The 27,090-nt window shown below is 38.7% G+C and overlaps 1 protein-coding gene and 1 long non-coding RNA gene across 5 annotated transcripts in view; one reads left to right on the top strand and one right to left on the bottom strand.

Moving 5' to 3' along the window:
* Positions 1-506: 506 nt before the first annotated feature.
* Positions 507-18,577, bottom strand: LOC143715435 (uncharacterized). 4 transcript variants are annotated; one of them, XM_077207227.1, is made up of 4 exons: positions 18,490-18,577; positions 17,821-17,919; positions 2,204-2,389; positions 507-1,954 (listed from the first exon to the last, which is right to left on the bottom strand). In XM_077207227.1, exons 3-4 carry the CDS (start codon positions 2,286-2,288, stop codon positions 1,017-1,019), a joined length of 1,023 nt encoding a protein of 340 aa, XP_077063342.1. In that variant the 5' UTR covers positions 2,289-2,389; positions 17,821-17,919; positions 18,490-18,577; the 3' UTR covers positions 507-1,016. The 4 variants fall into 4 exon arrangements, with proteins under 4 accessions (XP_077063342.1, XP_077063340.1, XP_077063343.1 ...); XM_077207225.1 differs by lacking the exons at positions 17,821-17,919; positions 18,490-18,577 and adding an exon at positions 11,182-11,444; XM_077207228.1 differs by lacking the exons at positions 17,821-17,919; positions 18,490-18,577 and adding an exon at positions 2,595-2,951.
* A 1,880-nt stretch (positions 18,578-20,457) lies between these two features.
* LOC143715496 (uncharacterized) overlaps positions 20,458-27,090 on the top strand; it is a 6,638-nt gene continuing 5 nt past the window's right edge. Inside the window, exons 1-3 of the long non-coding RNA XR_013195768.1 lie at positions 20,458-20,615; positions 21,750-21,827; positions 26,752-27,090. The exon at positions 26,752-27,090 is cut by the window's right edge and continues 5 nt beyond it. This is a non-coding gene — a long non-coding RNA (uncharacterized LOC143715496). The remainder of the gene's footprint in view (positions 20,616-21,749; positions 21,828-26,751) is intronic.

The following is a 27,090-nucleotide window of genomic DNA, read 5'->3' as shown; positions in this document are numbered from 1 at the left end:
GAATATCTAAATCGACTGCTGGCGGTAGATCCTTTCCCTATTTAGCAACAAAACTTTGGAACAATCTTCCTAACATTGTCCGGGAAGCAGACACAGTCTGTTAGTTCAAATCTAGACTAAAAACACATCTCTTTGGCTTAGCATACACAACACATTATAGACTTCTATAATTCAATGTTAGGCTGCATAGTTTAGATCAGCCGGAACCGGGAACACTTCCCATAAATCCTGATGTACTTTGTACATCATAAGAAGGATGGCTTCTACGCTAATATCAGTCTCTCAGTTTATCCCGAGGTTTACCGCAGTCTGCCGGATCCAGGCCGTATCTGGATCGGATGAAGGACCTGCGCCTGGACACGATGACAACACATCCCTGAAGTGTCAACTAGTCTCTCCCTAGTGAAGGCCTCCTTTCCTTTACCTCTGTACTGATAAAACGTTGTCGGGATTATTTTAATATTTGGATCTGTAGAAAACTTTTACTCACAAAATCACACATTGTCAGTGAAATGGTCATTTTATTTGTTGTTATTGTACAGATGTACGTTATTGTACATACTTCTGTTTATGTAATAACAGGCTTTATGTAACTAAAACAAATGTAAAAATCTGATCAAATTCAGGGAATTGTTTCATATATTAACAAATAACTGATTATTGTTTTTTCTACAATTTTTTCCAGTCTCTTTTAATTTTGGTATTTCTTTGAGTAAGCATTCAATCAAAATAATTTTCTTTCTTGTTCTCTAACATATAAAACACAAATCTTGTGGCGTTTCACAGCAACACTAGTTTATTAGTTAACTAACTACACATTTACTTTATGTGAATCTAACAAAACATTTGCTCACTGTGACACAAAACAATGCTTTCTAATATGAGTCACTAGATTATGTGATTGGGTGAAACTCTTCTCACACTGAGTACAGTTGTACGGCTTTTCTCCAGTATGAACTCGCTCGTGTGATTTCAGGTTTCCAGACCGAGAGAAACTCGTCACAATATGAGCACTTCTAAGGTTTTTCTCCAGTATGAATTATTTGGTGCCGTTTCAGATTGTCAGCTCTAGTAAAGCTCTTCCCACAGTCAAAGCACATATAATCTCTCACTTCATTGTGCGTTTTCTTGTGCTTTTTAAAACATTCCAGCCGTGAAAAACTCTTTCCACAGAGAGAACACACATAAGGCTTCTCATCTGAATGAACTTCCAGGTGTTTTTTTAGTTGTGATGATGAAATAAAATCTTTACCACACTGATCACAGTTAAATGGTTTTTCTCCAGAGTGAATGTGCAGATGATAAATGAGACCTGATTCACCAGTGAAACTCTTTCCACACTGAGTACAGTAGTACGGCTTTTCTCCAGTATGAACTCGCTCGTGTTCTTTCAGGTTTCCAGAATGAGTGAAACTCTTGTCACAATATGAGCACTTGAAAGGTTTTTCTCCCGTATGAATTCTTTGGTGCCGTTTCAGACATCCAGCTGTAGTAAAGCTCTTCCCACAGTCCCAACACACATGATCTCTCACTTCATTGTGTGTTTTCTGGTGCGGTTTAAAACTGCCCAGCCTGGAAAAACTCTTTCCACAGAGAGAACACACATAAGGCTTCTCATCTGAATGAACTTTCAGGTGTGATTTTAGATTTGATGATGAAATAAAATCTTTACCACACTGATCACAGTTAAATGGTTTTTCTCCAGAGTGAATGTGCAGATGATAACTGAGAGTTGATGCTTGAGAAAAACTCTTTCCACACTGAGTGCATGTATACGGTTTCTCTCCAGTGTGAATTCTCATGTGTATGTTAAGGTTTCCTTTCAGAGTGAAACTCATTCCACACTGAGTGCAGGTGTGCGTCTTTTTGGCTTTTGTTCTTTGAATTGTAAAGTTACGATGTTCCTCCTCCACTTCATTCAGTTCTTGTCTTTGCTCTTTCACTCTCACCTGGTCTAAAATACACATCAAGTATAGAATCAGTCCAAGTGAACCATTATTTATTAACAGAAAGCAACAGAGATCAGATCTTTTACTTTTTTTCTGTCATTCAGTTGTTAATATAGTTAAAATATGTTTGACAACTGCTATACAAGGTTGTGATCATTTAGATGCATTTCTCCATCATTTATCACCCATATACTGCTTATTAATTCACATCCACCAAAGCAGTCAACAATGAAGAATCGAGAATGGACACCAACCTGTTTGTTCCTCATCATCTTCATGTTTTATTCTGGATGGTTCTGGATCACTCATGTCTTCAATCTCCTCTTTAATAAACTCCATCTTTAACAGTCACACAGATTTCAGCTGCTACTCCTGGAGTTTTGTCCTTCTCTTGTAGGAAGATGGGAATATTCCCAGTATCTGATATTAGACTACATAGCCTATAATAAACGATAAAAAGATTTTCAAACCTGAACCAAACATATTTTTATATATAAATATATATATTTCCCCTGTAAGGGGATATACAGTTAAAGACCCAGAACCAGATATGAAGACCCGGAGTCAGAATTATAAAAAATTAAAGAAAATATTTACTGAAGATAGTTTGCAGTTTCATCAGCAGAAGTCAGCTTCAATACTCACACAGGAGTTCGTAGGCCGGCAAAGTGCCCCTTACAGTTACAAAGATCACAGCAGTTATACCATGTCCAAGGTCTAAGCTACGTCATTGCTTACAGGTTGAATGATTCTGATTGGCTAAGAAATAGATAAACGCAGTAATTTTCCACACATATACAGATAGACTGAAGCATATCTCCATCGATTATACAGCTGAACTTAGGCACATCATGACCTTCCAGGTCGCAGATTTGGGTTGCTGGGCGCCAGCATGTCCAGAACAACAACTCAGTCAATCTCCAATAATGCCAGTGGTTCCTTAACCTGTAACCAAGAAGACTTACACACACACACCGACACACAGCTTTTCCAAGGTTGGATTTGGCAGGCTTTAACTATAAACAGGAGAGTCCTCTCAAAACATCAAGATAATGCGTTCTTTCTCTCAAGGATAGCTAAACTTTAGTCTAACTGGAAAGTAAGGCTTAAACAAAGAAATGGCCCCTTAAACTATTGGCTTCAATGACCCCTATATGTTTTAACACATTGAATACCTTTCTCAAACACAAAACAAGTCCATATTTCATTTCTGGAAGCTGGGTTAAATAAGCAAGCACTGCATTCAGATATCAAATACAGACATTAAAGAATACATGAAAAGAACATTTCAGTAATCACACTGGTAACTTTTATAAAGTAAAATCTCTAGAGATGTCATTCAACTCATTTGATATTTAGAAGGAAAAATATTGATTAATACCTTAATTATAATCAATCATTGTACAGTGGTGTGAATAAGTTAGGCCCCCCATGTTAAAGTTGCCTAAAAAGAGGAATAAAAAATCATCTTTTGGAAATTGATCTTAATGGCTTAATTGGAAAAATGAGGAAAAATCCAACCTTTAAGGACACCAATTTTCTTTGTGTATGAATAATGTATCATACATAAATAAATGTTCTTCCTTAAAATGCAGGGTGCATAAGTCATTGCCCCCCTATGTTAAATTCCCATAGAGGCAGGCAGATTTTTATTTTTAAAGGCCAGTTATTTCATGGATCCGGGATACTATGCATCCTGATAAAGTTCCCTTGGCCTTTGGAATTAAAATATCCCCACATCATCACACACCCTTCACCATATCTAGAGATTGGCATGGTTTTATTTCAGTTAGCCTAATAGCTGGTTTGATTTGCATTGAAAGATGATCTTATGGAAAGTGCCCCATGCCAATCTCTAGATATGGTGAAGGGTGTGTGATGATGTGGGGATATTTTAATTCCAAAGGCCAAGGGAACTTTATCAGGATGCATAGTATCCCGGATCCATGAAATAACTGGCCTTTAAAAATAAAAATCTGCCTGCCTCTATGGGAATTTAACATAGGGGGGCAATGACTTATGCACCCTGTATTTTAAGGAAGAACATTTATTTATTTATGATACATTATTCATACACAAAGAAAATTGGTGTACTTAAAGGTTGGATTTTTCCTCATTTTTCCAATTAAGCCATTAAGATCAATTTCCAAAAGATGATTTTTTATTCCTCTTTTTAGGCAACTTTAGCATGGGGGGCCTAACTTATTCACACCACTGTATATATATTGAAGCAGCAGTGGATTCTAATCCACCCCCTTCACCCCACTCCTCCCGTCCTGCAGAGACGTTTTTGCTTTTTAGTGGCGTGTTGGTGTTCCGGTACACCAGCCATGTCAACGAAACAAATTAATGAAAATTAGCTTATCAATGCATATCTATATTCGTGTCTACAATATCTTGTAGACCTTTTTATAATAAAAAAAAAAAAAAAAGATGCTACAGCAAATGAGCAGCCGGCGGGGGCTCAACCTCCACGGACAGTTTTTAATGTTTTATCAGACAATAACTACTCAAGATTTTGCTTTAGTATGATTTCGGGACTATTAGGGCCGGATTTAGATTTCAGGACTTTCTCGGGATGTCTGGACACACTATAGCAGTACTTCTCAAAGTCCGGACCCGGAGGAATTCAATCCGGACCCGCCTCCATTTCTTATTTCAAGAGCACTAATTGTGTGTAAGGGACTAAAAGTGTGGATTTCCTACTTTGATAAACGCATGTTAAAATCATTTGTTTATTTTTTGATGTATTTTTTTAGATGGTCCGAAATTAAAACAAAGGCGAGATATTTAAAGTTTTCCTCCATGATTTAGTTGCCATGACATCCAGTGAGCGTATGACTTTTGACGTGATCGGGCGCGACGCGACACTTCACCGCAGTAAGCGTTTGAATCGGTTTGAATGGGTGTGGAGGATGTCATTGTCCAGGAAAAGAAAAGTTGACGAAGAAAATAGAGTTTTCAAAGATGATTGGACAGAGAGGTAGGCTATGCGTTCATAGATATCCCAAGTCTCCCGGAAGTTCCATGGGCCTCATTTATAAAACTGTGCTTAGGATCCTTACTAAAAGTGTACGTGCGCCAGAAAGCTAAAAATGGCGTACGCAAAAAAATATTCAGACTTATAAAACCATGCATACGCCGGAATCTGCGCAGAATTCACTTTATAAATCCCAGTTAGCAGAAGATTGTGCGCACATGCGTCTCCTCCCCGAAACAACCATATATGGAGCTTACAACGCCTAGTTTTACTATGCATATCCTCATCTGCATATCATTTGCATATGATTATTCATCCACGTGATAACATGTTTAACGGTCCAAGACATTAGGAAAATATGAAATGCGGCTGTGCTGTCACATTAGTTAATAAAAACTAGTAGCCTATCCTTGCCTTGTTTTTGAATAAATAAATCAAATAGTATAGAATACATTTCCGAGAAAGTTTTTCTTAATCTTTTCCACTGGCCAAAGAGTATTTTTAATTGATTTATGTTTTTAATGGAAACAGATAGATCTTGTTGTGCATTATCTGCACGAAACCATTTTCTCAGACAATCTGCTATTATCATGATAAGCAATTATCTCTTTAGTTAAAACATTAAAACACAGCATGCAAGAGGAAAAGTGTTCAAAAGCATTGCATTCACAACAAATATTGATATTTATTGAATATAAAAAATGTTGTAACTTCTCAGTAATGATTTCATGTAATTTAAGTGTTTAACTACATTAATCAGAATGGCATATTTAATCTAAATCTTTACAACAGAAGTAAAACAAAGTTTAAATCATTGTTTTATTTATTTAAAACATATTGATAGCGGCTCCCTAATGCCTGCAAATTAGTTCAAATCTCCCGCAATCTAGAGCTCGCGAGCAAACCGTGTAGCGTGCGCACGACAGAGAGGGAGAGACCTTACGTGTGTGTGCCTCATGAAGCGCATGTAAGCCCCATCCAAGAATGCATTAGAAAAGACACATTAATTACCGTCCTCCCTAACAGTAACTGCAATTCATCTAATATACAGGTCACGGCTAGAAACATACATCAGGGTAGGGGTGTGCCATATCATACCGTCCACGATAATACCGGTATACATTTTTACATGATAAAAAAAGTGTCATATCGCGATATCAATGATATAGCGACGCAATGACGTATGGCGCATTTACGTTCCCTAGCACGCACAACAACAACACCTGTCTGAGCTAGGGATGGCGAAAACTAAAAAATTTCGTGACCGACCACCGAGCCTCATTAGCCGGTTGAAACCGGTTAACCGATTAGTTTAAAAAATATGCCACGCTATTTGAAATAACAGCCATTTCGAGCCGCGCCTGCAATTTCGCAACTCTGTCGCATCTCTCTCTGCCTCCCGCTCACTCACTCACACACACACACACACACACACACACACACACACTGCCCCGGCGCCGCGCGTCCACTCACGTCACTTTTTTAAAATCCCCTACAGCGCGAAACATGAGTCCCGTAAACGCGGGGCTGAGGAGCTTGTATGTAATCGGAGGACAAATGGCTCCTTAGTTTCGAATTGGTTTGGATACAAGGTGATCGCGTCGAAAATAAAGGCGTTGGTCTAGCGTTAGAAGCTCATTTGAAACATTGCAGCGTCTCATTTAAGAAAATGACAGCTCCGAATAGACTCCGCTTAGTTTGAGGTAACGTTAGTGCTAACAATAATAAAGAAAGATGATGATCATCATCACCTTATCTGTTACCACTGAAATGTAGATGTAATGTATTTCTACAGTATTACTACTGTATTTAAGCACTGTATCACACAAGTTGCAACTTACTGTATCATTCTTTTTGGTGAAATGGTCCCACACACTAACGTTACGTTTCTTTGCACGCTTCATCCTGTCGTCTGCCCTGGCTCTAACCTCCAGTGTTTTAGCCTCTAGCCTTTACTTTTCGCAAACCTTGTGAGCGCGCGAACCCAAACGCTGTGACCTCGCGCCAAATGTTTTTATTGGTTTATTAAGTACAAACAGGCGAGTTGTGAAAAATTTAGTGTGAGGGATTTGTTCACTTCACACAAAAATATCTTCGAATAAGATGGCTAACTGTAGTAGCGTTTAGTCCACTGTCTATAATACCTAATTTAGAGATCACTTTTTTTTTTAACCGACTACCGACAACTTTGATCGGTTAACGTTGAGACGGTCAACCAACGGTCAAATGGTCATCGGTTAACATCCCTAGTCTGAGCGCGAGAGCAGCCTGTCAGCCTCCAATGACGATTTGGCAATTTCACGAACAGCTTGAGTGTTCAGCGGGGCTGCCGACGCGCGTCTTCTCTCGCGCGCATTTAGGAGTCGGGACATGACTGAATGGTCTCTTGCACAATCGGGCCATCAGTGCATCGTAACTAAAGTTTATCATTTTCAAGTCTTCTTAATTCTTATCAGTTTAAACATTCAAGCGGTTTTAAACTATCCAGTAAGCTACTCGCGCACTCTCTGAGAGAGTTGCACTGCGTGCATACATAGAGTAGCCTACAGCTCGCGAGAAACTAAAGTTATTTTTCGCGGATTATATCGCTTTAATGGGGGGAAAAACGCAAAATTGTGTAAAACTTCCGGTCTTGGTAAGTATACTCATAAACACAGTCGGTTATGTATAAAACGCATGTGACAGTGTGACAGACAGTATAATGAAAACAGCAATGGATCCGTGCACTAGCTGTAAAAGTGACAGCAGCCATAGGCTATGCGTATGTCATTAATGTTGTCGTCAAAACAACAAAAGATAGCTTTAATTGTAATGAATGAGAATTATTAGCCTATGTATTTAATTTAATCAGGAAACAGAACTAAAAGACTATGTGTTATTTTACATTTGATTACTTTATTATGTTTCTGTAGTATTTCTGAATACTGGTGTTAGACCTACACACATTTAACATTTAATTCAAAGATTGAAATCAAGCTTCCTTGTGTTGTCTAAACTCTTAACAAAATTACCACATTGTAAAAACGCAATGAGTGAGCAAACATTTAGGTGAGATAAACATAATAAGAAAATTTTCAACAAAAACAAAAAAAAATTCTATATCGTCATAAATATCATTATCGCAAATATTCTTGAAATATCGTGATATAATTGTGAGGCTATATCGCCCACCCCTACATCAGGGTTTCCCGCAGCACTTTGTAAGGCGGGTGCCTAAGCAACACACGCCTGCCGCCTTAACTACGTCGTCAAAAAAAATTATATGAACGATATCCGCCGAGTTACTCTGTCCTGTTTTCTCCCTTTCAATCTTTAAATATGTGATAAGCCTTCGTGCTCGCTTTAGTCTTGTAATCAGCGCGTTCTTCCGCAGCGGCGCCAAGAATGTCAGAATCAGAACAAACAGAACACAGTGTGTGTGTTCATCTGAGCCTTACATTGGTCTGTCAATGCTCATCAATGTCAGAATATTTGAGATGACCAATCAAATCAAAGTAGGCGGGCTTTATGTTAGCAGTGCGAATTTTAGCAGAGCGACTCATAGACAGGAGCGACTCTACGCGCTTCAGTTTACGGTCGGTCAAGTGCGAGAAGATGTAAGTTGCTAAACTAAACATTTCCTATTTGACAGTTTTTTTAGGTCATAAATGTTGAACGAATCACAACAATAATCAGACAAACTAATAAACTTTTGTCTATTTCTGCCATTTTGAACTGAAAATAGACCACTATATGACGTGACTCATGTAATGTAACGTTAGCCTAATAATTAGTTTACTGTCATTGTGAGGGGACAAGACACATTAACCAGGGTACCCGCGGGATCTTAAAAGCATTGAAAAATAATCTCAAATTAAGGCCTAAAAAGCCTTGAATTTGGTATACAAAGTCTTGGATTTCGCTACAAAAGTATTATATATTTTTTCCTTGTCTAGGATTAAGTTCATACCATAACAAAACTAACTGTTACTAAAAATTCATGCAACGTTGAGTGCACCTCGCACTCCACGTCATCGCAGAAAGCGCGAAAGCGGGCGCACCGTTACTATGGTTACTAGGCAAGTGAGTTACAGAACAACGTAGTAACGTTAGCCAAGCGTAGTTTGTCGTCTGAAATAGGAAAGTTTCAGTTTAATCCGCTGTAGCCACAAATGCCAGAATTCATTAATTTAACCCCCAAATCAGAGCTTTTCTGTTAAGAGAACTTGTTTTCTACCTGGTCTTTTCAATAGTAGCTGGCAACCATGCGCGCGCGCTCTCTAGTCTACACTGCTGAAGAAGCGCGGATGATCTGAAAACACAGACAAGCTGGAGTTGAGCAATCTTCATTTGAGATTTTCAACTTAAATTGAAGTGTCATTCAGTCGGTCTGTGTTCTGTCACGAGCCGCTTGCGCTGTTTGTGCAAACAAAATGCAAGCTGATATCCAGCAGTGTTTTTAAAGTTGATGCAATGTTTCCCGAATATCCACACCATTTCAAATGTGACATTGATTTTATGCAACAGTTAAAAAACAGAAGGGTAACAACATTAAGTGATTTACTACATTTAAAAATGTATAGTCAGGCTTATTGCTCTATTTTGCAACGAAATCTGTGGCTTTGAACCAAGCCTACCGCACAAGCCCTGAAAAGTGAAGCCAAAACGTCTCGATCACCCCCCGGTGACTGTTCCTAGTATAGCTCATAAACCCCGCCTCCTTATTCAATGAGACGCGAGACCAACTAAACAATTAAATTACACTTCACGTATCTTTTTTCCAAAGATAGTTTCGGTCATTTACTGTAGTTTTCATCACGCTGATGTAATTTCAAGTGTTTGTTTTTAAAATAAGTTTGTTTTTAGTTAGTTATTTGATGCTATAAAAACAGCGCTGTGGCATACATGATTGACAGCTGTGATTGACAGGTTCTCTGAGCAAAGTAGTCACTGAACCAACAACAGACTTTTTTTCGGGATCTTTGGAGGACTGAGGAGAATGGAGCTTTAAATTTAATATCTAAATGTCTATAATTAATTGTGTCACTCCGACATAATGGTTTGTTCTGCAACAGAGGCTCGTGCTTAAGATTGATTCAGCGAGAGTGAAGGCGGGACGTTGATTTTGCGGCTTTACTTCCTGATCACTAATGCACATGTCTGGTCCCGAAATCGCAACTGTGCAGACTCAAGTCTCAATTGCGGCTTCACTTCTCGCCAATGGAAGAGAGCGAAGGGACGTCGTCCATCTTTTTTACAGTCTATGCTTTGAGCAAATCGTGAGATTAAATGACTCGGTGACTCACACAAAGACAATGAGTTACCGCCACCTACTGGCGATTTTAATATAATATTTTTATTAATATTAAACGATTTTTAACATTGCCTATTTATTGAACATTGTTTTATTTAAGGATTTTTACATTTTTCAAAGGTATTACAAAGGTAAAAAAATGAAATGGAAAAATGTATTAAAGGGGGCAAATATTGTCCCTTAATGGAAAAGGTGTGACTGCAGTCTAAGTGGAAGAGGGGTACGGCACTTTAAAAAATTGGAGAACCACGGAACTAAGGAAAAGGGATACTGCTAAAGAGTGCAATGTCAATAATTTATCATAAAAATAATATGATTAAAAATAAATAAAAATAATAATATAATATGAACAATTGAATTGGCCTAGAGAGAATAATTATTATGATAATTAAAAAGATACAAGACTCAAGTTTCAGTATTTGTCTTAATTTGTGTCAGGATTTATGCAATTCCAACCCCAAGTTTATTGACAGAGGATACAAACACACATCTTCAGATTCACTCTTTCTGCTGAAGGATGCATTAGAAAAGACACATTAATTACCGTCCTCCCTAACAGTAACTGCAAATCATCTAATACACAGGTCACAGATATGGCTATAAACATACATTAACATCAAACTGAAAGATAAACACATTTTAACAACGACTTAATCCAGCAAAATTATATGTGGAGATTTTTTTAAACGCGCGTTAAAAAAGGTAAAAAAAAAAAAATACATCAAACTGTTGGCAGAAAAACGCATATAAACTTATACCGGTTTTATGTACCCTTCCATAATATAAACTCAAAACTTCACTTAATTGTAACGAGGCTTCAGCAAAGTGAGGATCATTTGCAGCTTTATTGTAATCTTGGTCGTACAATCAGGGTCAATAACCAGCAAACACAACAGTAGAGACAAAGCAACTCGTAATCTGTAAACAGGCATTAAGTTTAGGTCAGGCAGCAAACTTACATAAATCAGTCCACAATAGAAACAGTCCAGGGCAGTCAGCAAAGAATCACGAAGAGAATAAACAGTCCAAGAGTAATCCACGGGAAGACAAAACCACAGGCAGAAACGCTCAGAGATGTTCACCAGGGCAAAACAAAACGAGGATCTTCTTCTTCATCTGTGTTTTTTTTATTGGCAGTTTGCAAACAAAGTGCATTACCGCCATCTTCTGGATTGAGGTGTAAACTTATTGGGATGTCATTTTATATATGTTACAAAAAAACAAAAAAAACAATACATAATAAAACCTAAATCTTGAGTTTCTTTCATCATAACATCCTTAATTATAGATTGTGTGCCAGGCAAACTCAATAGGTTTTCTGTTGCCTTCTCTAGTTCTTTTCTTTTTTCAGAGAACTTTCTACTCATCAAGAGTATGTTTTACATTTCCCACTTCTCCACAATGAATGCATAATCCAGTCTGGTGTTTTCCTATTAACTTCAGGCAGCTAATTCATCGTGTGTGCCCTATTCTCAACCTTGTAAGCATATTTTCCTCCTGTCGTATTATACTTTTCTTTTTAACCATCACTTCTTTCTGGATGCTGTATAAATGTCTTCATTTCTCTTCCTGATCCCATGTATCCTGCCACATTTGTATCTTTAATGATAACTTTAATTTCTAATTTGCTAAGTCGAACTTGTATATTTATATTCTCTGCCTTCTTTGGCTAATGTATCCAGCTTTTCATTTCCCTCAATACCCACATGCGCTGGAACCCAGGTAAACTGTACCTTTTGTTGTTGAGTTAATCTAAAAGTTAATCTAAAAATGAGTTGATTTATTTCTTCTAAAATATCTTGCTTACATATAGATTTCCACACTGAATACTTGATAGGGAGGACATGAGTCTGATCAGATTACTATCATATCAACTTCCTCTAATCCATTGCAGTGCTAAAATAATGGCCATTATTTCAACTGAGAAGACTGAGAGGGGATCTGAAGTTGTTTTTTGGATGTTAATGTTGTATTTTGGGATGAATACAGCTGCACCCGTCTTGCCAGTTATTGGATCTTTGGATCCATCTGTGTAAATCTGTATTGAGTCATCATACCTGGTTTCTATATAGCCTATATAACAGTTTTAGAACATTTATTATACAGAGCCTTTGAATGGCAATTTTTCTTATAGGTCAATAATATTCTTTCACAAACCTAACATGAACGTGAGAAAAGTGTCTATGAAAAAAAATGTGTAATGTATTGGTTGAAAGCTAAATGACAAGTCAGAAAGTTATAACTCAAAAACAACTTCCACTAATGTCACAGAACACGAGTTAATTTCACTATACATTTGCTTTATCTGAATCTCGTTGTTTATTTGAAGTATTGGATCTGTAGATAACTTTTGCTCACAAAATCACACTGCCAGTGAAATTTGATTTGGTTTACTTCACTATATTAATCCCCAGGGGGAAATTTATGTCACAACAGCACAAAAATACAATGAATAAATAAACAACAATAACAACAAGACTTGTTCTCAAATATCAATTTTTTTTCCAAAGCAATATGGTTATGATTATATACGACCATCCTCTGTATATATCATATAACACTGATTATAAAATCTAATTGCGGTTGGAAAAAAGACTTTCTAAAACGCTCTTTGTAGCAGCGTGGATGAATTAATCTTGAGCTGTAGGTACTCACAAAAGTTTGAGATATTTCATTAAGAGGATGACAGTCATGATTAATCATAAGAGAAAGTTTCTTCTCTAAAGTGGGTAACACACTCCCCACGACAGAGCCTGCCTTCTTTATGAGTTTATTTAACTTATTCTTCTCCTTTTCCAACAGTCCCCAACATGTGACGGAGTACAAGATCACAGATGAGACTACAGAGTCATAGAATGTCTTCAGTAGTACCTGACGTACCCCAAAGGATCTCAGTCGTCTTAACAAATGAATACGACTCTGACCCTTCTTATAGACATGCATCGTATTATCAGACCAGTTGAGCTTGTTGTTCAGATATACACCCAAATACTTGTAAGTTGTCTCAGCTTCTGACTCTCTTAGATTTACTGGTACCGCTTTCTGACGAAGTGTACTAGATCAACCACCATTTTCTTTGTCTCACTAGCATTTAGCCTGAGACCATTTTTATCACACCAGTCCACAAAACTCTTTATTAGCTCCCTATACACGAATATCAGTCACATGACCTCTTACGTCATCCTCTCTTTTTCCAGTTGACTGCCGCCATTTTGAGTACCTGCCGAGCACTGTCTACAATACTGACGGCATTAGCTAGGAAGCAGATTTTCTCTGTTTGTTTCACTTTATACATAACCAACTTTGTTTATGTAAACCCTGTGTGTATTTGACAGTATTCGCGCAATAAGACTAGAAAAATAACTTCGTTCAGTAACCTGTCGCTGTTGTTAGACAGGCTTAGTGCGCGTGCGCTTCGGGTGTACGTGCTCAGAAAAGCGCTCGTTAGAACCGCGCATAAACACGTGAATGACTTGTTAGCACATGCAAATAATGAACTTATGTGAACTGCATTGTCCCGTTCCTTTGCGTTAACATTTGATGTGAATATACGTCGGGTTGTAGCCTATGCTGAGACGGAGGCGCCAGAACTGATATACTACTACAGCACGATACTACGACATTTCTTCAAAAGCAGATGGTGGATATATTTTAATCCACGATCATAAATCGTGATATCGCACACCCCTAAACTAGCGTAAGCTCATTATCATTTACATCCACTCACCACAGACAACATTAACACTGCACAGAGAGTTTGCACACACAAACCACTGTTATAACATAAAAGCAAGCAGCTGCGTGCATGCTTGGGCATGATATGATTGAAGGATTTTGACTGAATGCGCGCAAAGTGCGCTCCCTTAATAATTCATAAAAAGCTGACATCAGTTAATCGCGATCTCACATCTCTGTTAATATCAATTAAGCTGACTGCACAATGAATCTTTCATAATATATACTTTGTTTGTTACAATTAGAGGATTTGTCAGCATTCAGAGCTCTGAACAAAAAGTCCGTTTTGAGCAGATACTCCCCTCACTGCTCAAAACCTCTATCTTAAATGCTTCTGATTGGCCTTTGCGTTGAAGAAATCAACACATATGTCTGTGATTGGCTACATCGCTCAACGCTACAAACGTGTTTTAAAAGGAAACTCTGGCCTGTAAATCGTTTCTATTTTGTTTTAGTTCTTGTAGCTTTTCTGCAAAAATGTATTAGTTTTTATGTTTTATTCATAGATATTTCTAGTTTGCGGGAGTCCCGCGAATCGTTTTATTCTCCCTGGAACGCGCACACACACAAAGAGTGCATTGCCGCTCGCACTCGGCCATCAAATCTAGTCCCGCGCCGCACTCTTTTGCATTGGGAGTGCACATCTCTAGATCAAGGGCCCGGCCCGAGGATAGTGGCGGGAAATATTGGCCCGCAAGTTCGGGCTCGGCCAGAGAATAAGCTCTACTTCCTTTGCGACTGACGTATCGATATTGCCGAATCAGGTACTCAAGATGGCGGAAGACAAGTTTTAGAATCGAGTGACGTCAGTGAGGAGACGTTGGTGACATCATCTGATATTCATGTATATTCACTCTCATCGTGGTGCTTTACACAGCCAACTATTACAGAATCATCTGAAAATTTCTGGAGATGACAAGATTTAGAATTATACTGAAAATATGATGTATAAAAAGTGAACAGAAATTATGCTAAAACGGTTCCTTGAGGGACTCCAGTGCAGCATATCAACTTAACATATTAAGTTTTCACTGTCTCAACTAGTCTGTAAGTTGACTTAACTAGAGTATGTGCTGCCTCAACTTAAAAACATATGCTGAACCAGTAAGGTTAGTCTCATTATTTATCGCGAGATCAGAACACGTGAAGCGCGAAACAGGTCTCCTTCATCGGCCATGCTGGAGAGTTTATTACCAGATGATTTAATTATTCCATTATCATCCAATCTGGTAAGTAAATATCCGTTCATATGGTGTAATAACTTGTAAAATTACATATATGAAGTAATCAATCATGTATTGTTCAGTATTAAAGTTTCTGTATCACATCGGACCGTTGCTAATCCAGTTTGGCTCGTTATGTAGGATAAGTTAGCTGTAGTAAGCAAACTAAAGCTAAAAATTTATAAAACAAGCCAACTATTACTAATTTTTCTTTTATTTATTCGACGTAGGCTAACAGTTAAGTTACATTATTTCATTAAGTTCAAGACTGTGCTGTGGTTCGGATCTTACCAGATGTGGAGTTCTGGACAACACTTCTGACAAAGGCACAGGAGTTTTTAATCAAGGTTTCTCGACCTGAGCTAGTGGCTTGCCACCACACCCGAGCAGCCTCCACAACTCCGCATCCTTTAACCGTGTTACAACAAGCTCACACAAAAAGGCCAAGAACACAGGCACTGCAGAAGACAAACCAACTATGGTGCGTTTGCAGAGGCCCTGAAGACTAGGACGACATGGTGGCTTGTGACAAGGAAAACTGTACATTACAGTGGTTCCACCTCAGCCGTGTCGGACTCAGTCAGGCCCCTTCAGCTAGTGAGCCGTGGCTCTGTGCCTCATGCACACAGACCTAAAACAGTGGAGCACAAGCAGGTTTTGGTATTTATATCTCCAGTATTGAACACTGAACAGACACTTCTTCTATTCGCAACTTGTTCAATAGATTGTGAATAGTTTGTACATAGTGCCTTTTTTATTGTGGCATGTTGTCAGTTCTTGAAGTTGACTTTTTACCTGTTGAATTTGCACAACATTGTTACACTGCAGTTCATGTTATCAGTGTCTGTTTGTTCTTTTACCTGTTATATTTGCACTACATTGTTACACTGCAGGCCCTGTTATAAGTGCATTTAAGTTATTTTACCTGTTACACTGCAGGTTTTGATTTAAGGGGCTATTAATTATTTTACCTGTTATATTTGCACTACATTGTTAAACTGCAGGTCCTGTTATAAGTGCCTATTATTTCTTTTACATGATATATTTGCACTACATTGTTACTGTGAAACACATATTTACTTCAGCATTGCACTAAGTTCATGTTAAGTGACACAAATAAAAAGATTTAGAATTGAAATAGTTTTCCATCATTTTTTACACATGGTATGCAACATATGCAGTTCATATAGTTTATGTCATGTTTTATGGTTTCATGCCAACACTATGGTGTCACGGAATGGGTGAACGGAGACGAGGATACAAAAGCAGGTTGAGGTGATGTTTATTAAATAATACAAAATAAAGACAAACTACAACTAAAACAACCCTGAGGGGGGAAACAAGAAAGGCTTCAGGCAAAAACAGGAAACACGAGGAAACAGGAAACATTGACAAAGAACCAGCACAGGACTACAAACACAGGGAGGCTAAATAGGGGAACAAACAAAGGAGGGTAAAAACAAAGGAGGGTAAAGAGCAGGACAGGTGGGACAAATTAGCCAATAATCAGATAAGATGGGAGGGGCTAGACAATAGAGCACATGGCACAATGGAAACACATGACAAGCTATGTGCTCACAATAAACAGAACTAGAACACAAGCACATGACAAACCAGGAATGTCAGAGCTCTGTCACCCACTAAGATAAAACCAGACAGAAGTGACAGAACCCTGACAATCACCAATCACCCTCTCCACATGGACCCTGAGGTGAGCTATCTGGCTTGTCTCCTCCACGTCTTTTGCATCCAACTGGCAGCATCCTCTTGTGAATGCAGGGATTTTCACTTCTGCACACATTAATCTGACGCTGTCCCTGATGTCAAATCCCCGATCTGCCAACACCAAGGTTCCGGGAAATAATTTATTAAGAAGGCCACTGTTCTAAGTCACATGCTTTTCACTTACATGACCTCCCCACCCTTTGGAAATGAAAGAGATAGCTCCCTGTGGTGTAATGCCAATAAGATACTTGAGGGTGTGCCTGTGTTTGTAGTGAGAAAATGTATGTGCTCTAGCTTTCAGATTTTATGCTCTTTCAATGTTAATTTCAAAGCAGTCCACAATAACTGAAACACGATTGCCAAAAGCCTCAACAAACTGATGTGGCATGCTACCTTGCAAGCAATGTCGCTCAGCCCAGTGAACCAAAGGGTTCACTGAAAAGCAAAGTGTTGGTGGTATAAAAAATACTGCCTATAAGCATTTTTAGCACGCGTTCAAATGAAATATGGGGCTTGGGTGTTCGTAAAAATAATTAAAAAATCTGAAATTATAAAAGTGCCACAATTGTCCCACTACAGGGCCGTGCAGAGACCTCTGGAGGGGCAGGTGCTCAAAGTATAAAAGGAACAAGGCTTTAAATAGGGCTGTGCTCAAAATATCAATACAGTAATGTATCAATACGAATGATTCTGTATCGATACAGTAACAAATGCATTGATGCAGTTTTGAAAAAGAAACAGAACAGAAAAGACAATTTTTAAGTTTAAAAGTTAAAAAAAATAATGTGCAGTGTGCACTATTAATAACTCTGGGATTACAGATTTACAGAGTTACATTTATACAATGGAAATAAAAACAAAGCAAACAGAAACAGCAATTAATACTTTACAAGATTTTTAACATTAATGGGATACCTGTTCTGGTACATGCTTTTACTAAAGTCCTTAAGTGAGTTTGCTGTCTTTGCTGTGGTTGTTACTGCTGCTGCTGCTGCTGATACTGCTGGAGCTGATCTGAGACATTAAAACAAACATATAGAGATATATTAGCTGATTAAATCATTTTTATGTGACCATGACAAGATGTAAAGATTGCTGACAGTGTTTGGAACCTTCACTAGCTCATTGACCTGCTGTAAAGCTGCAGATTCTGCCCAGGCTGCTATAATATAATAATAGTATATAATAGTACTAGGGGAGATGTTCACAGAGGCTTCTGCACACAAAACATAAAATATTGGTAACGTTAAGCCTATGTGATAATAAGCCTATACTCTTACCAGATTTGTGATAATTTTTATGGCACCATACGTTTTTTAAATAAATACTGTAATAATAATAATAATAATAATAATAATAATAGTTTAAAGTAAAAATAATAGTTGTTAGTCAAATAACATAAAAAGACCAGACCCCTCGACGCCCGTGAAACTTTTCTCCCTCAAACAGCAAGCTAACGTTCTACAGCCTACACACAGCAATATAAACAACATCTCAGCATGCTCTTCACGTCGTTCTTGTAAAATAATAATAATAAGTAAACAAACATCAAAATCACTTCGCTGAGAATAAAACACCACTTACCAGCAGCCTCATAACCTCTGGTAGTGCGCGTAGCCGTGCGAAATTAAAAAATGCGCGTGCAGCGTGAGGAATCGTCCCGGATGAGTTCGTCAGGTGAAAGGTCATCATGTGGGTCATTTTTTTTACGGCTAAATTATTATTCATTAATTTTACTAATAGTTAGATTGGGCAGGCATCCACAAAAGGGCCTTTAATTACAAAAAAAAAGGAGAGGAAATTTTGCCTTGACAAAAGGGCACTTTGGGCACCAAGGGGCAAAAGGGCAGGTGCTCAAGCACCCAAAGTGCTTGTCCCACTATCACGTGCTGGAGTGGTAATTTGCACCTATGAACGGGTCATATAACTTCAAAATAAGTTTTAAATTCATGATTTAATAATGAGATTTTTATTCAAGTAAGTTTCTAATTCTAGATGTTTATGTCTGTAAATGCTGCGTGACTTTGACGCGTTTTAATGGGCGTGCGCGTGAATATTCGAGTCGCCTTTAAAGGGTCATGAAACCCCTCTCTTTCAGCTCAAGTCTAGCTCACAATCTTTTTGAAAAATGCAACTTAAATGAGGGGGAACTGTCATCAGCCAGCAGTGTTTGCCAGATGTACGATAATTATCGTATTTGAACAATAATTTTGACCTCTGTACAATGTACGATCAATAATGCACAATAATTTCAGAGTTTTCAGTCGTTCGTCCAAACACACATCCTACTGCTTCTCTCTCTGACCCCGAATCATTTCGCAGGCTCGCCCTGCCTGCACGCAAGCAAGTACACATACACACACACACACACACACACACACACACACACACACACACACACACACACACACACACACACACACACACACACACACACACACACACACACACACACACACATACACACACACACACACACACACACACACACACACACACACACACACACACACAGGCACCACACGGTGCCGCCCGGCCCACACGTCTACACTACACATTCACAAGTCTCCCGCATTAAGCATACAATTGATATATTATCGAAATATCTAAAATGTTCATAACGACCGCTTATTTAACAAAAGGCAAGTAAAATGACCAGGGTTACATTTTAGACACACACATACCTCTGAAGGGATAGAAAAATCCTCAGGACTTGGTACCGCATTACTCGCAAGACGTAATTTGCATTGGTCATCAACAAGGCCGAAGTCCACCATTCTCCAGTTCTCGAAGCTCTTTCGGGTAAAATGTTTGCTACACACGTATTAGAAGTGTCCGTGGTTGATGGCCAACCAACCGCCCGGAGCCAGAGTCTAGCCCTGGCAGCATCGCGGGGAAATATATTCAACCCACTTTGACTTTTGCACCACGAAAATATACACTTGCGTCCCATGATTGTCTCTCTCCTCTACTACGCGATATCACAGTTTGACATTTCTGTGGAAAGATCCACGTGGTGTCATGAATAATTAAGAGACAGTGTCTCATTAATAATTATGAGAGACCGATGAGTCATCAACGCACTACACTGTGCTCTGCCACGTCACAGCCTGCGATGAAGATATTAAACCCGGAAGACGAAAATAGCGGGGGGAAACTAAAATTTTACCCTTTTCACCTTACTGTTAAATCTAACAGATCCTAACATTGTCTTTAGTGGTGTTTAACACAAATACCTCTGTTAAAATCTCAGAAAATTTGGTTTAGGGTTTCATGACCCTTTAAATAACCTCATATCAATTTTTCACAATATTTTTCACCTATATCACCATGCATCTGTTCTCATTTTTTAAATTTCTCATATTTACATTTTTATTTGTTTAATTTATTTTAAGGTTTTGACATCCAAACGTAAGAGACACTGTATGAGCAACATTTTGTGTTTGGGTCATTTTGACCCAGCGAAGAGTTTATTTTTCCCTAAAATACTAGTTAATGTCATCGCATTGGACTGAAACTTAGTGACTTTGTTCACAAAGGGTATAGATTGATTGAGACACCAGTGTGGAGGAGGCGATGCAGGATGAATCTTGCATTAGAAGATGTTTTGGAAGAAGCCACCACTGAGCAGACTTTGAAACAACTGATGAGCAGCAGTCTTCTGACAATGAGGGCCAGCTGATGCTACGGTTACATTCTGGTCGAAAGATGTAACTTTGTCCAGGTCTTCATCCCCACGAGGCAAGGTAGTTTTTCTCCTGAGAATTCATCCTCACTAGAATCTCGATCAATGATCTGATGAAGAACATCATGCACAGAGAGCTTCTTCGCCATTGTGCTGCTACAAAATAAATGACAAGCAAGACACTGCTATAACATCTATATATGTAAATTTTCAGCTTTTTCTGTGTGAGAACATCAAAGTCCCAAAACACAATGTCATAATATTTAGTCTGAAAACTGTGATGAAACAAAGAACATGAAAGATTCTTTTGAAACAGGGTCACTGCAGACTAAAGCCAGTGTGTGTGTGTGTGTGTGTGTGTGTGTGTGTGTGTGTGTGTGTGTGTGTGTGTGTGTGTGTGTGTGTGTGTGAGTGTGTGAGTGTGCGTGTGTGTGTGTGTGTGTGTGTGTGTGTGTGTGTGTGTGTGTGTGTGTTTGTGTGAGTGTGTGTGTGTGTGTGTGTGTGTGTGTGTGTGTGTGTGTGTGTGTGTGTGTGTGTGTGTGTGTGAGCGACTGTCAGATGGATGAATGGATATTAGATGCAGTTCTGGGTAGGATCAAGTTTCTTTTTGTGGAAAAGAATGTGTAATACTCAAAATAGTTTTTGTGTTTTAATGTGTGTGTTTGTTTGGGTAGCGCGTGTATGCATGTATCGACAAATGCACAGATCCAAGGGCTCAATGTTTGCAAGCACACATGTACGTATGTGTACATGAAGATGTTCATATTTTATTTAATATTTTCAAAATTATTTATAAATAATGCTTTTTTGTTTACAAAAAAAATGAGATGCCTACTCTTAGATAAATGAGGCCTTTGATCAATCAGATGCAAACAGAATTATAAAACCAGTAATTTACCAGTACAAGTGATTTATAAGCTATTTCTTTAAAGGCCGGTCATTTTTTACCAGGAACACCACAAGTCTTATAGGGGTTTGAAATCATTACAAATTTCAATACAGAACATTATCTGTACATTACATTATCATACAGAAATCATTTTCTGTATATTCTTTCTCTTTTCTGCAATTCACTTCTGCTGTAGCTTCTTTCCTTTTAATAAACCTGTTATTGTATAATATTGTTGGCTCTGTAACAAATGGTTTGTTGTGTTCCTAGATCTTCCATGCTGATGCCCTGCATCGTAGCAGAGTTGAGCTGATCATCATCTCTAAGGTGCTATCAACCATATGACTAGTAAGTAAAACTAAACCAAAGACAAATTTCCACTTGAGGACAAAGGAACTAAACTAAAACTTCAAACATACACTAATGTTAAACACACTAATGTTGTTGGTACAATTTTTTTATGTTTTGAAAGAAGTCTCTTATGCTCACCAAGACTGCATTTATTTAATTAAAAATACAGTAAAAAAAATGTATTGTGAAATAATATTAAAACATTTAAATAATTGTTTTCTATGGAGAAGCATCACATCATCCTTCAGAAATCATTCTAATATTATAATTTGATGAAACATTTATGATTATTATCAGTGTTGAAATCAGTTGTGCTTGTCGTATCTTTTCTTCCTTAACAAGCAGTAATGACCACTGACGACTTGAATTACATAAAACGAACTGTTTACTGAAGTTTACGAACAGGATTACACATGAATACGGCGCACACACATGGATGTCAATCTCATCACTCTTCTCTCTGTATTCTATCTGCGCCCTTTTGCCCCCTATGCATTTTGGGTAGACTTTTCTTAAAGCTGAACAACCTTGTAAACGACAACACTGTTTCTGTTATTATTAAAGATAATTAAACATTTCTATTCAAATTAATTCACAACATCCTCCCCCCATGAACAAATGTTCATCAACTTAAATCTCTAATGCATAAAGCAATTGAATGGGTCTCTTTAACACAGTCCTTGTGGATGTTTGAACAGCACAGGATCTAACCTTGCCATCTCGGCCTGGAAACAGCTCTTAAATTTTTCCTAATTTCCAGGTTTGTCTCGGCATGTTGGCATCTCCTATGAGAACAATGTCACCCATCTTCAACTCAGTAGGTTTCTGTGTGTTGCAGGAATGTGCAGATTTCAGGTCCAGTAGATAGTCCTTCCTCCAGCGATTCCACAGGTTGGTCATGAGTCGGTTCCTGTATCTCCACCTTTTAGTCATAACTTCTTTACTCACAGTGGGATGATCATAGTCTGCCGGAAATGGTTTTGGAGGCAGTGAAGTGAGTCGTTCACCAACCAAGAAGTGTGCTGGTGTTAGTGGCTGCGGCTCATCAATCTCATTGTGGACAAAGGTGAGGGGTCTGGAATTCAGTGTGGCCTCTACTTCTGCAAGGAGTGTAGACATTTCTTCAAAGGTAAGCGATGCCTTTCCTAGCACCTTCCTCAGGCTCGTTTTCACAGACCTTACAAGCCTCTCCAAAAATCCACCCCACCAGGCTGCTCGTTCTACAATGAAACGCCAAGTGATGCCCTTCCCTGAGAAGTATTCCAGAATTTGTGGATCTTTGATGGCTTTCCACAGCTCACCAAGGTCTTGGTTTGCTCTCTTAAAGGTTTTGGCATTGTCTGAATAGATGACCTTGCACAGCCCTCTTCTGGAAACAAATCGCTTGAGTGCTAACAAGAAGCTTTCTGTTGACTGACTTGAAACCAGCTACAAATGCACTGCTCTAGTGACAGCACATGTGAACAGAGCAACATAAGCCTTGCATAATGCACGATCATTCTTCACATACAGTGGACCTGCAAAGTCTATGCCAGTTACTTCAAATGGCTGGGTCTCTGATATTCTGTCTCGTGATAATGGAGCCGTGTCCAGCTGTACGGGCTTTGCTTTAAATCTTTTGCACAGAGTACATTTTGACAGAATACTTTTCACAATTTGTCTGCCTCGCAAAATCCAGTATCTACTTCTAATTTGTACTAGTGTGTCTCTCAGACCAGACTGCATGATAAATTCATGATTGTGCTGAACCAGCAGCTCACAATATCTGTTTTTGTTGGGCAGAATCCATGGATGATTTTCTCTGTAACTAAAGTCTGACTGTTGCAGTCTGCCTCCAACACAGAGCAATTCATCTTCGTCAAGGAAAGGTTTTAGGTCTCTGATTTTTGAATCTGCGTTCACGGTCTTATCAGCTTTCAGCAAATTGATTTTATGACTAAAGCTGCTATCTTGTGTCACCTTTATCCAGTACTTCTCGGCCTCAAACATTTCATCAGCAGTCAACTGAAATGACTCGCATCTTGGAGCTTGAACTTGTATTGTACACAAACCGCTTGATCCAAGCGGTGACTCGCAGAACTCGCTTCAGCTTACTGTACTTCAGTAAATCCAGCACAGGTTCCATTCCCTTTTCGTCACTGCCGCTACTGAGTTGCACGATGACCTGCTGACCTTGCTTTAGCTCACTAGTCACATCTTCATCGCTTTGACTTTCATCGCTCTCTTCCAATAGATTCAGTGCAGTCAGAAATGAAGGTCCTTTCCACCACAGTTCACTTTCCTTCAGGTTAGCTGCAGTCTGACCTCTGGTGGGAAGGTCTGCAGGATTGAACTTGCCTTTACAGTGAGACCACATTGCAGGATTAGTTAAAGACTGTATTTCTGACACTCGGTTTGACACAAAAGTTCTGAACACCATCCTTGCCATTCTTGTGCAAGATCAGTGGGCAGCTCCTCGTCCCAGCCAAAGCCCCGTATCCACATCTCTTGGAAAAGGCCTTTTACTCGCAGAGTGAATGGGGTAAGAAAGCCTATTGGGTCGAATATGCGAGCAGAGAGCTTTAGAACACTTATTTTAGTATTCTCTCTTTTAGCTACAGCATCCAGCAATGCAGTCAGGTCAAAGAAAAATTAATCTGTTTTAGTTCTCCATACCAAGCCTAGTACCTTCAGCACTGATCCATGCATTTCTGTCTCCTCTGCAGGTTCACTCATTGTCGTCTTCCATTTCTCCTTCAATGCAGCACAGTTGGTTGTCCACTTGCAGAGGTCCAATCAAGACATAATCTTCCTTGCACCAGTAGTTATGGAGAAGGCATTTTCGACATCACTTCCACTTAAGATTAAGTCATCAACATAAAGTGATTATTTTATTATCTTTAATACCTCAGGAAGTTGGTCTTCATATTCCTTCAGATGCTTTCTCACTGTTACTGCCAGGAGGAATGGGCTGGGGGACACTCCAAACACCACTTTCGTCATCCGTAGCACACGCAGCGTTTCTCCTGTATCTTCATGAGGTTGTGCAGTGAGCCAGAGAAACCACACTGCATCTCTGTCCTTTTCAGCAAGAAGGCCTTCTTGATGTCTGTGGTAATTGCAATCTCATTCAGTCTGAATTTTATTAGTATGCTGAGCAGATCTGGATTCAGGTTAGGACCAGCAAGTAGACAGTCATTCAATGATGTAAAGCCATTGTCATGTGATGAAGCATCAAACACTACTCTGAGCATTGTTGTTACCTTGTCCTCCCGAAGAACAGCATGATGAGGCATGTAATACTTTACAGTGTTTGGAGATGATCCATCCTCAATCACGTCTTCGACGATGCCTTGCTTAAGGTAATCATTCACGACTTCATTATATCTGTGATACAACACTACATCTGACCGCCACTTTCTTTTAAGTCCTTCAAATCTTTTCCTTGCGATTCTGTAGTTATCTGAGAGTTCTGGTTTGTCAGGTCGCCATGGCAGCTCAACTTCATATCGCCCGTTTTTGTACGGAGTTGTTTTTTCAAACATGTGAAGAGCCTCCTCTTCTTCAGGGCTGCCTGTCTGCTGCATGGTAATGCCAAGGGACTCTATTTCCCAGAAGAATTTCAGACGTTCTGAGACCAGCGTGTCTTCATTAATTTGTATGTGCATGCATGCTGTCTCAGAAACACTGGACATGGTGAATGGGCCCTGCACTGACCATCCAAAAATGCAACAAATCCAAAAGAAGTCATTTGTCAAAGTAATTTTCCAAATCATCAATTTCTGTACGCTCCTCTATTTCGCGATCTAACTCCAGCAGTGTTTCCTCTTTTGCAGATAACAGGCCTAACAGTTCACATAATCTGTCAACGATCGGATCTTCTTTGCCAACCTCTGTTTCTACATCTTGCAAAAGTCTCGTCGTGGAACCGCGTACAGCTCTCCGTTTTCTGAGTAGACTTTCAAGTCGCTCCGCCATTTCGGATGTTGCCTGCAAGTTATTCCGGGTTTCGGCACCAGAGACTGTTGTATATTTTCTTCCTTAACAAGCAGTAATGACCACTGACGACTTAAATTACATAAAACAAACTGTTTACTGAAGTTTACGAACAGGATTACACATGAATACAGCGCACACACATGGATGTCAATCTCATCACTCTTCTCTCTGTATTCTATCTGCGCGCTCTCGCCCCCTATGCATTTTGGGTAGACTATTCTTAAAGCTGAACAACCTTGTAAATGACAACACTGTTTCTGTTATTATTAAAGATAATTAATTAAACATTTCTATTCGAATCAAATCACAACAGTGCTGCTTCAAATTTTTGCTTTTTTCAGGATTATTTGATGAATAGAATACTGGTCAATTTAATGCATCCTTGCTGAATAAAAATATGAATTGTTTTTTTATTTTTTATTCTATTGAACCCAAACTTTTGAACAGTAGTGTAAACTACCATTTACATATATTGGGTCTATTTAACAATTAATTCTGGAGAGAGAAAAAAAGAAAATGGAATAAATTGTTACACTGGTTTACACAAAAATATTAATCAGCACAACTGTTTTTAACATTGATAATACTCAGAAATGTTTAGGACGTTTGCATTGTAATAATGTATAGTGTTCAAATATAAAAATGCTGACTCGTTAGGTCATGTTTTCTCATTAAAATCAGACGAGTTCCTATTAATTCAATTGAATGTGAGGGAATAACTCTAGAATAACCTTCCTGATAATGTTTGGAGCCCAGAAACTCAATCCTAATTTAAATCTAGATTAAAGACGCATCTCTTTATCCAAGCATTCAATTAACACATCTCATAATCTTGCACTATAAGACTATAAAATAGTAAAAAGTGCACATGATCATCTTTTGCCTGAAACATTACAGCAGCTATGTTAATCTTTCTCCTGTTGGTTCCCTGTTTGTATCTCAGGATGCTCAGCAAGTTTACTAGAGATTACAGCTGCTCCAGCTGATCCAGCCTCACTTGTGAAGACTTCTAATGACACCAACACTCTTGAAGACTTCAGATGATGACAACTATAGATGTACATACAAAACTGCCAGATATTAACCTTATATTGCATTGGCCCGGTTTCACAGACAGGGCTTAGATTTAGCCAGGATAATGCCTCAGTTAACTTAGGATATTTTAGTAGCTTTTTAAAATCTACTTAAAGCCTGGTTCACATGGGACGATTTTAAAATTATCGTCCGATTTTCCAAACCTGAGAGACCCCACACACGACGATAAAAAATCACGGGTCTAACA

This window comes from Siphateles boraxobius, unplaced genomic scaffold (genome assembly GCF_051911475.1).
Source record: "Siphateles boraxobius isolate OS27281-9 unplaced genomic scaffold, OSU_SipBor_1 6, whole genome shotgun sequence".
Lineage (NCBI taxonomy): Eukaryota > Metazoa > Chordata > Actinopteri > Cypriniformes > Leuciscidae > Siphateles > Siphateles boraxobius.
This window is presented reverse-complemented; position numbering and strand designations above follow the sequence as displayed.

Bases quoted from the DNA above. Each gene is read 5' to 3' on its own strand.
- LOC143715435 (XM_077207227.1), bottom strand. From the start codon at position 2,288: ATGGAGTTTATTAAAGAGGAGATTGAAGACATGAGTGATCCAGAACCA. The intron at 1,955-2,203 runs GTTGGTGTCCAT...TGTGTATTTTAG, and splicing joins AGATGATGAGGAACAAACAG to ACCAGGTGAGAGTGAAAGAG.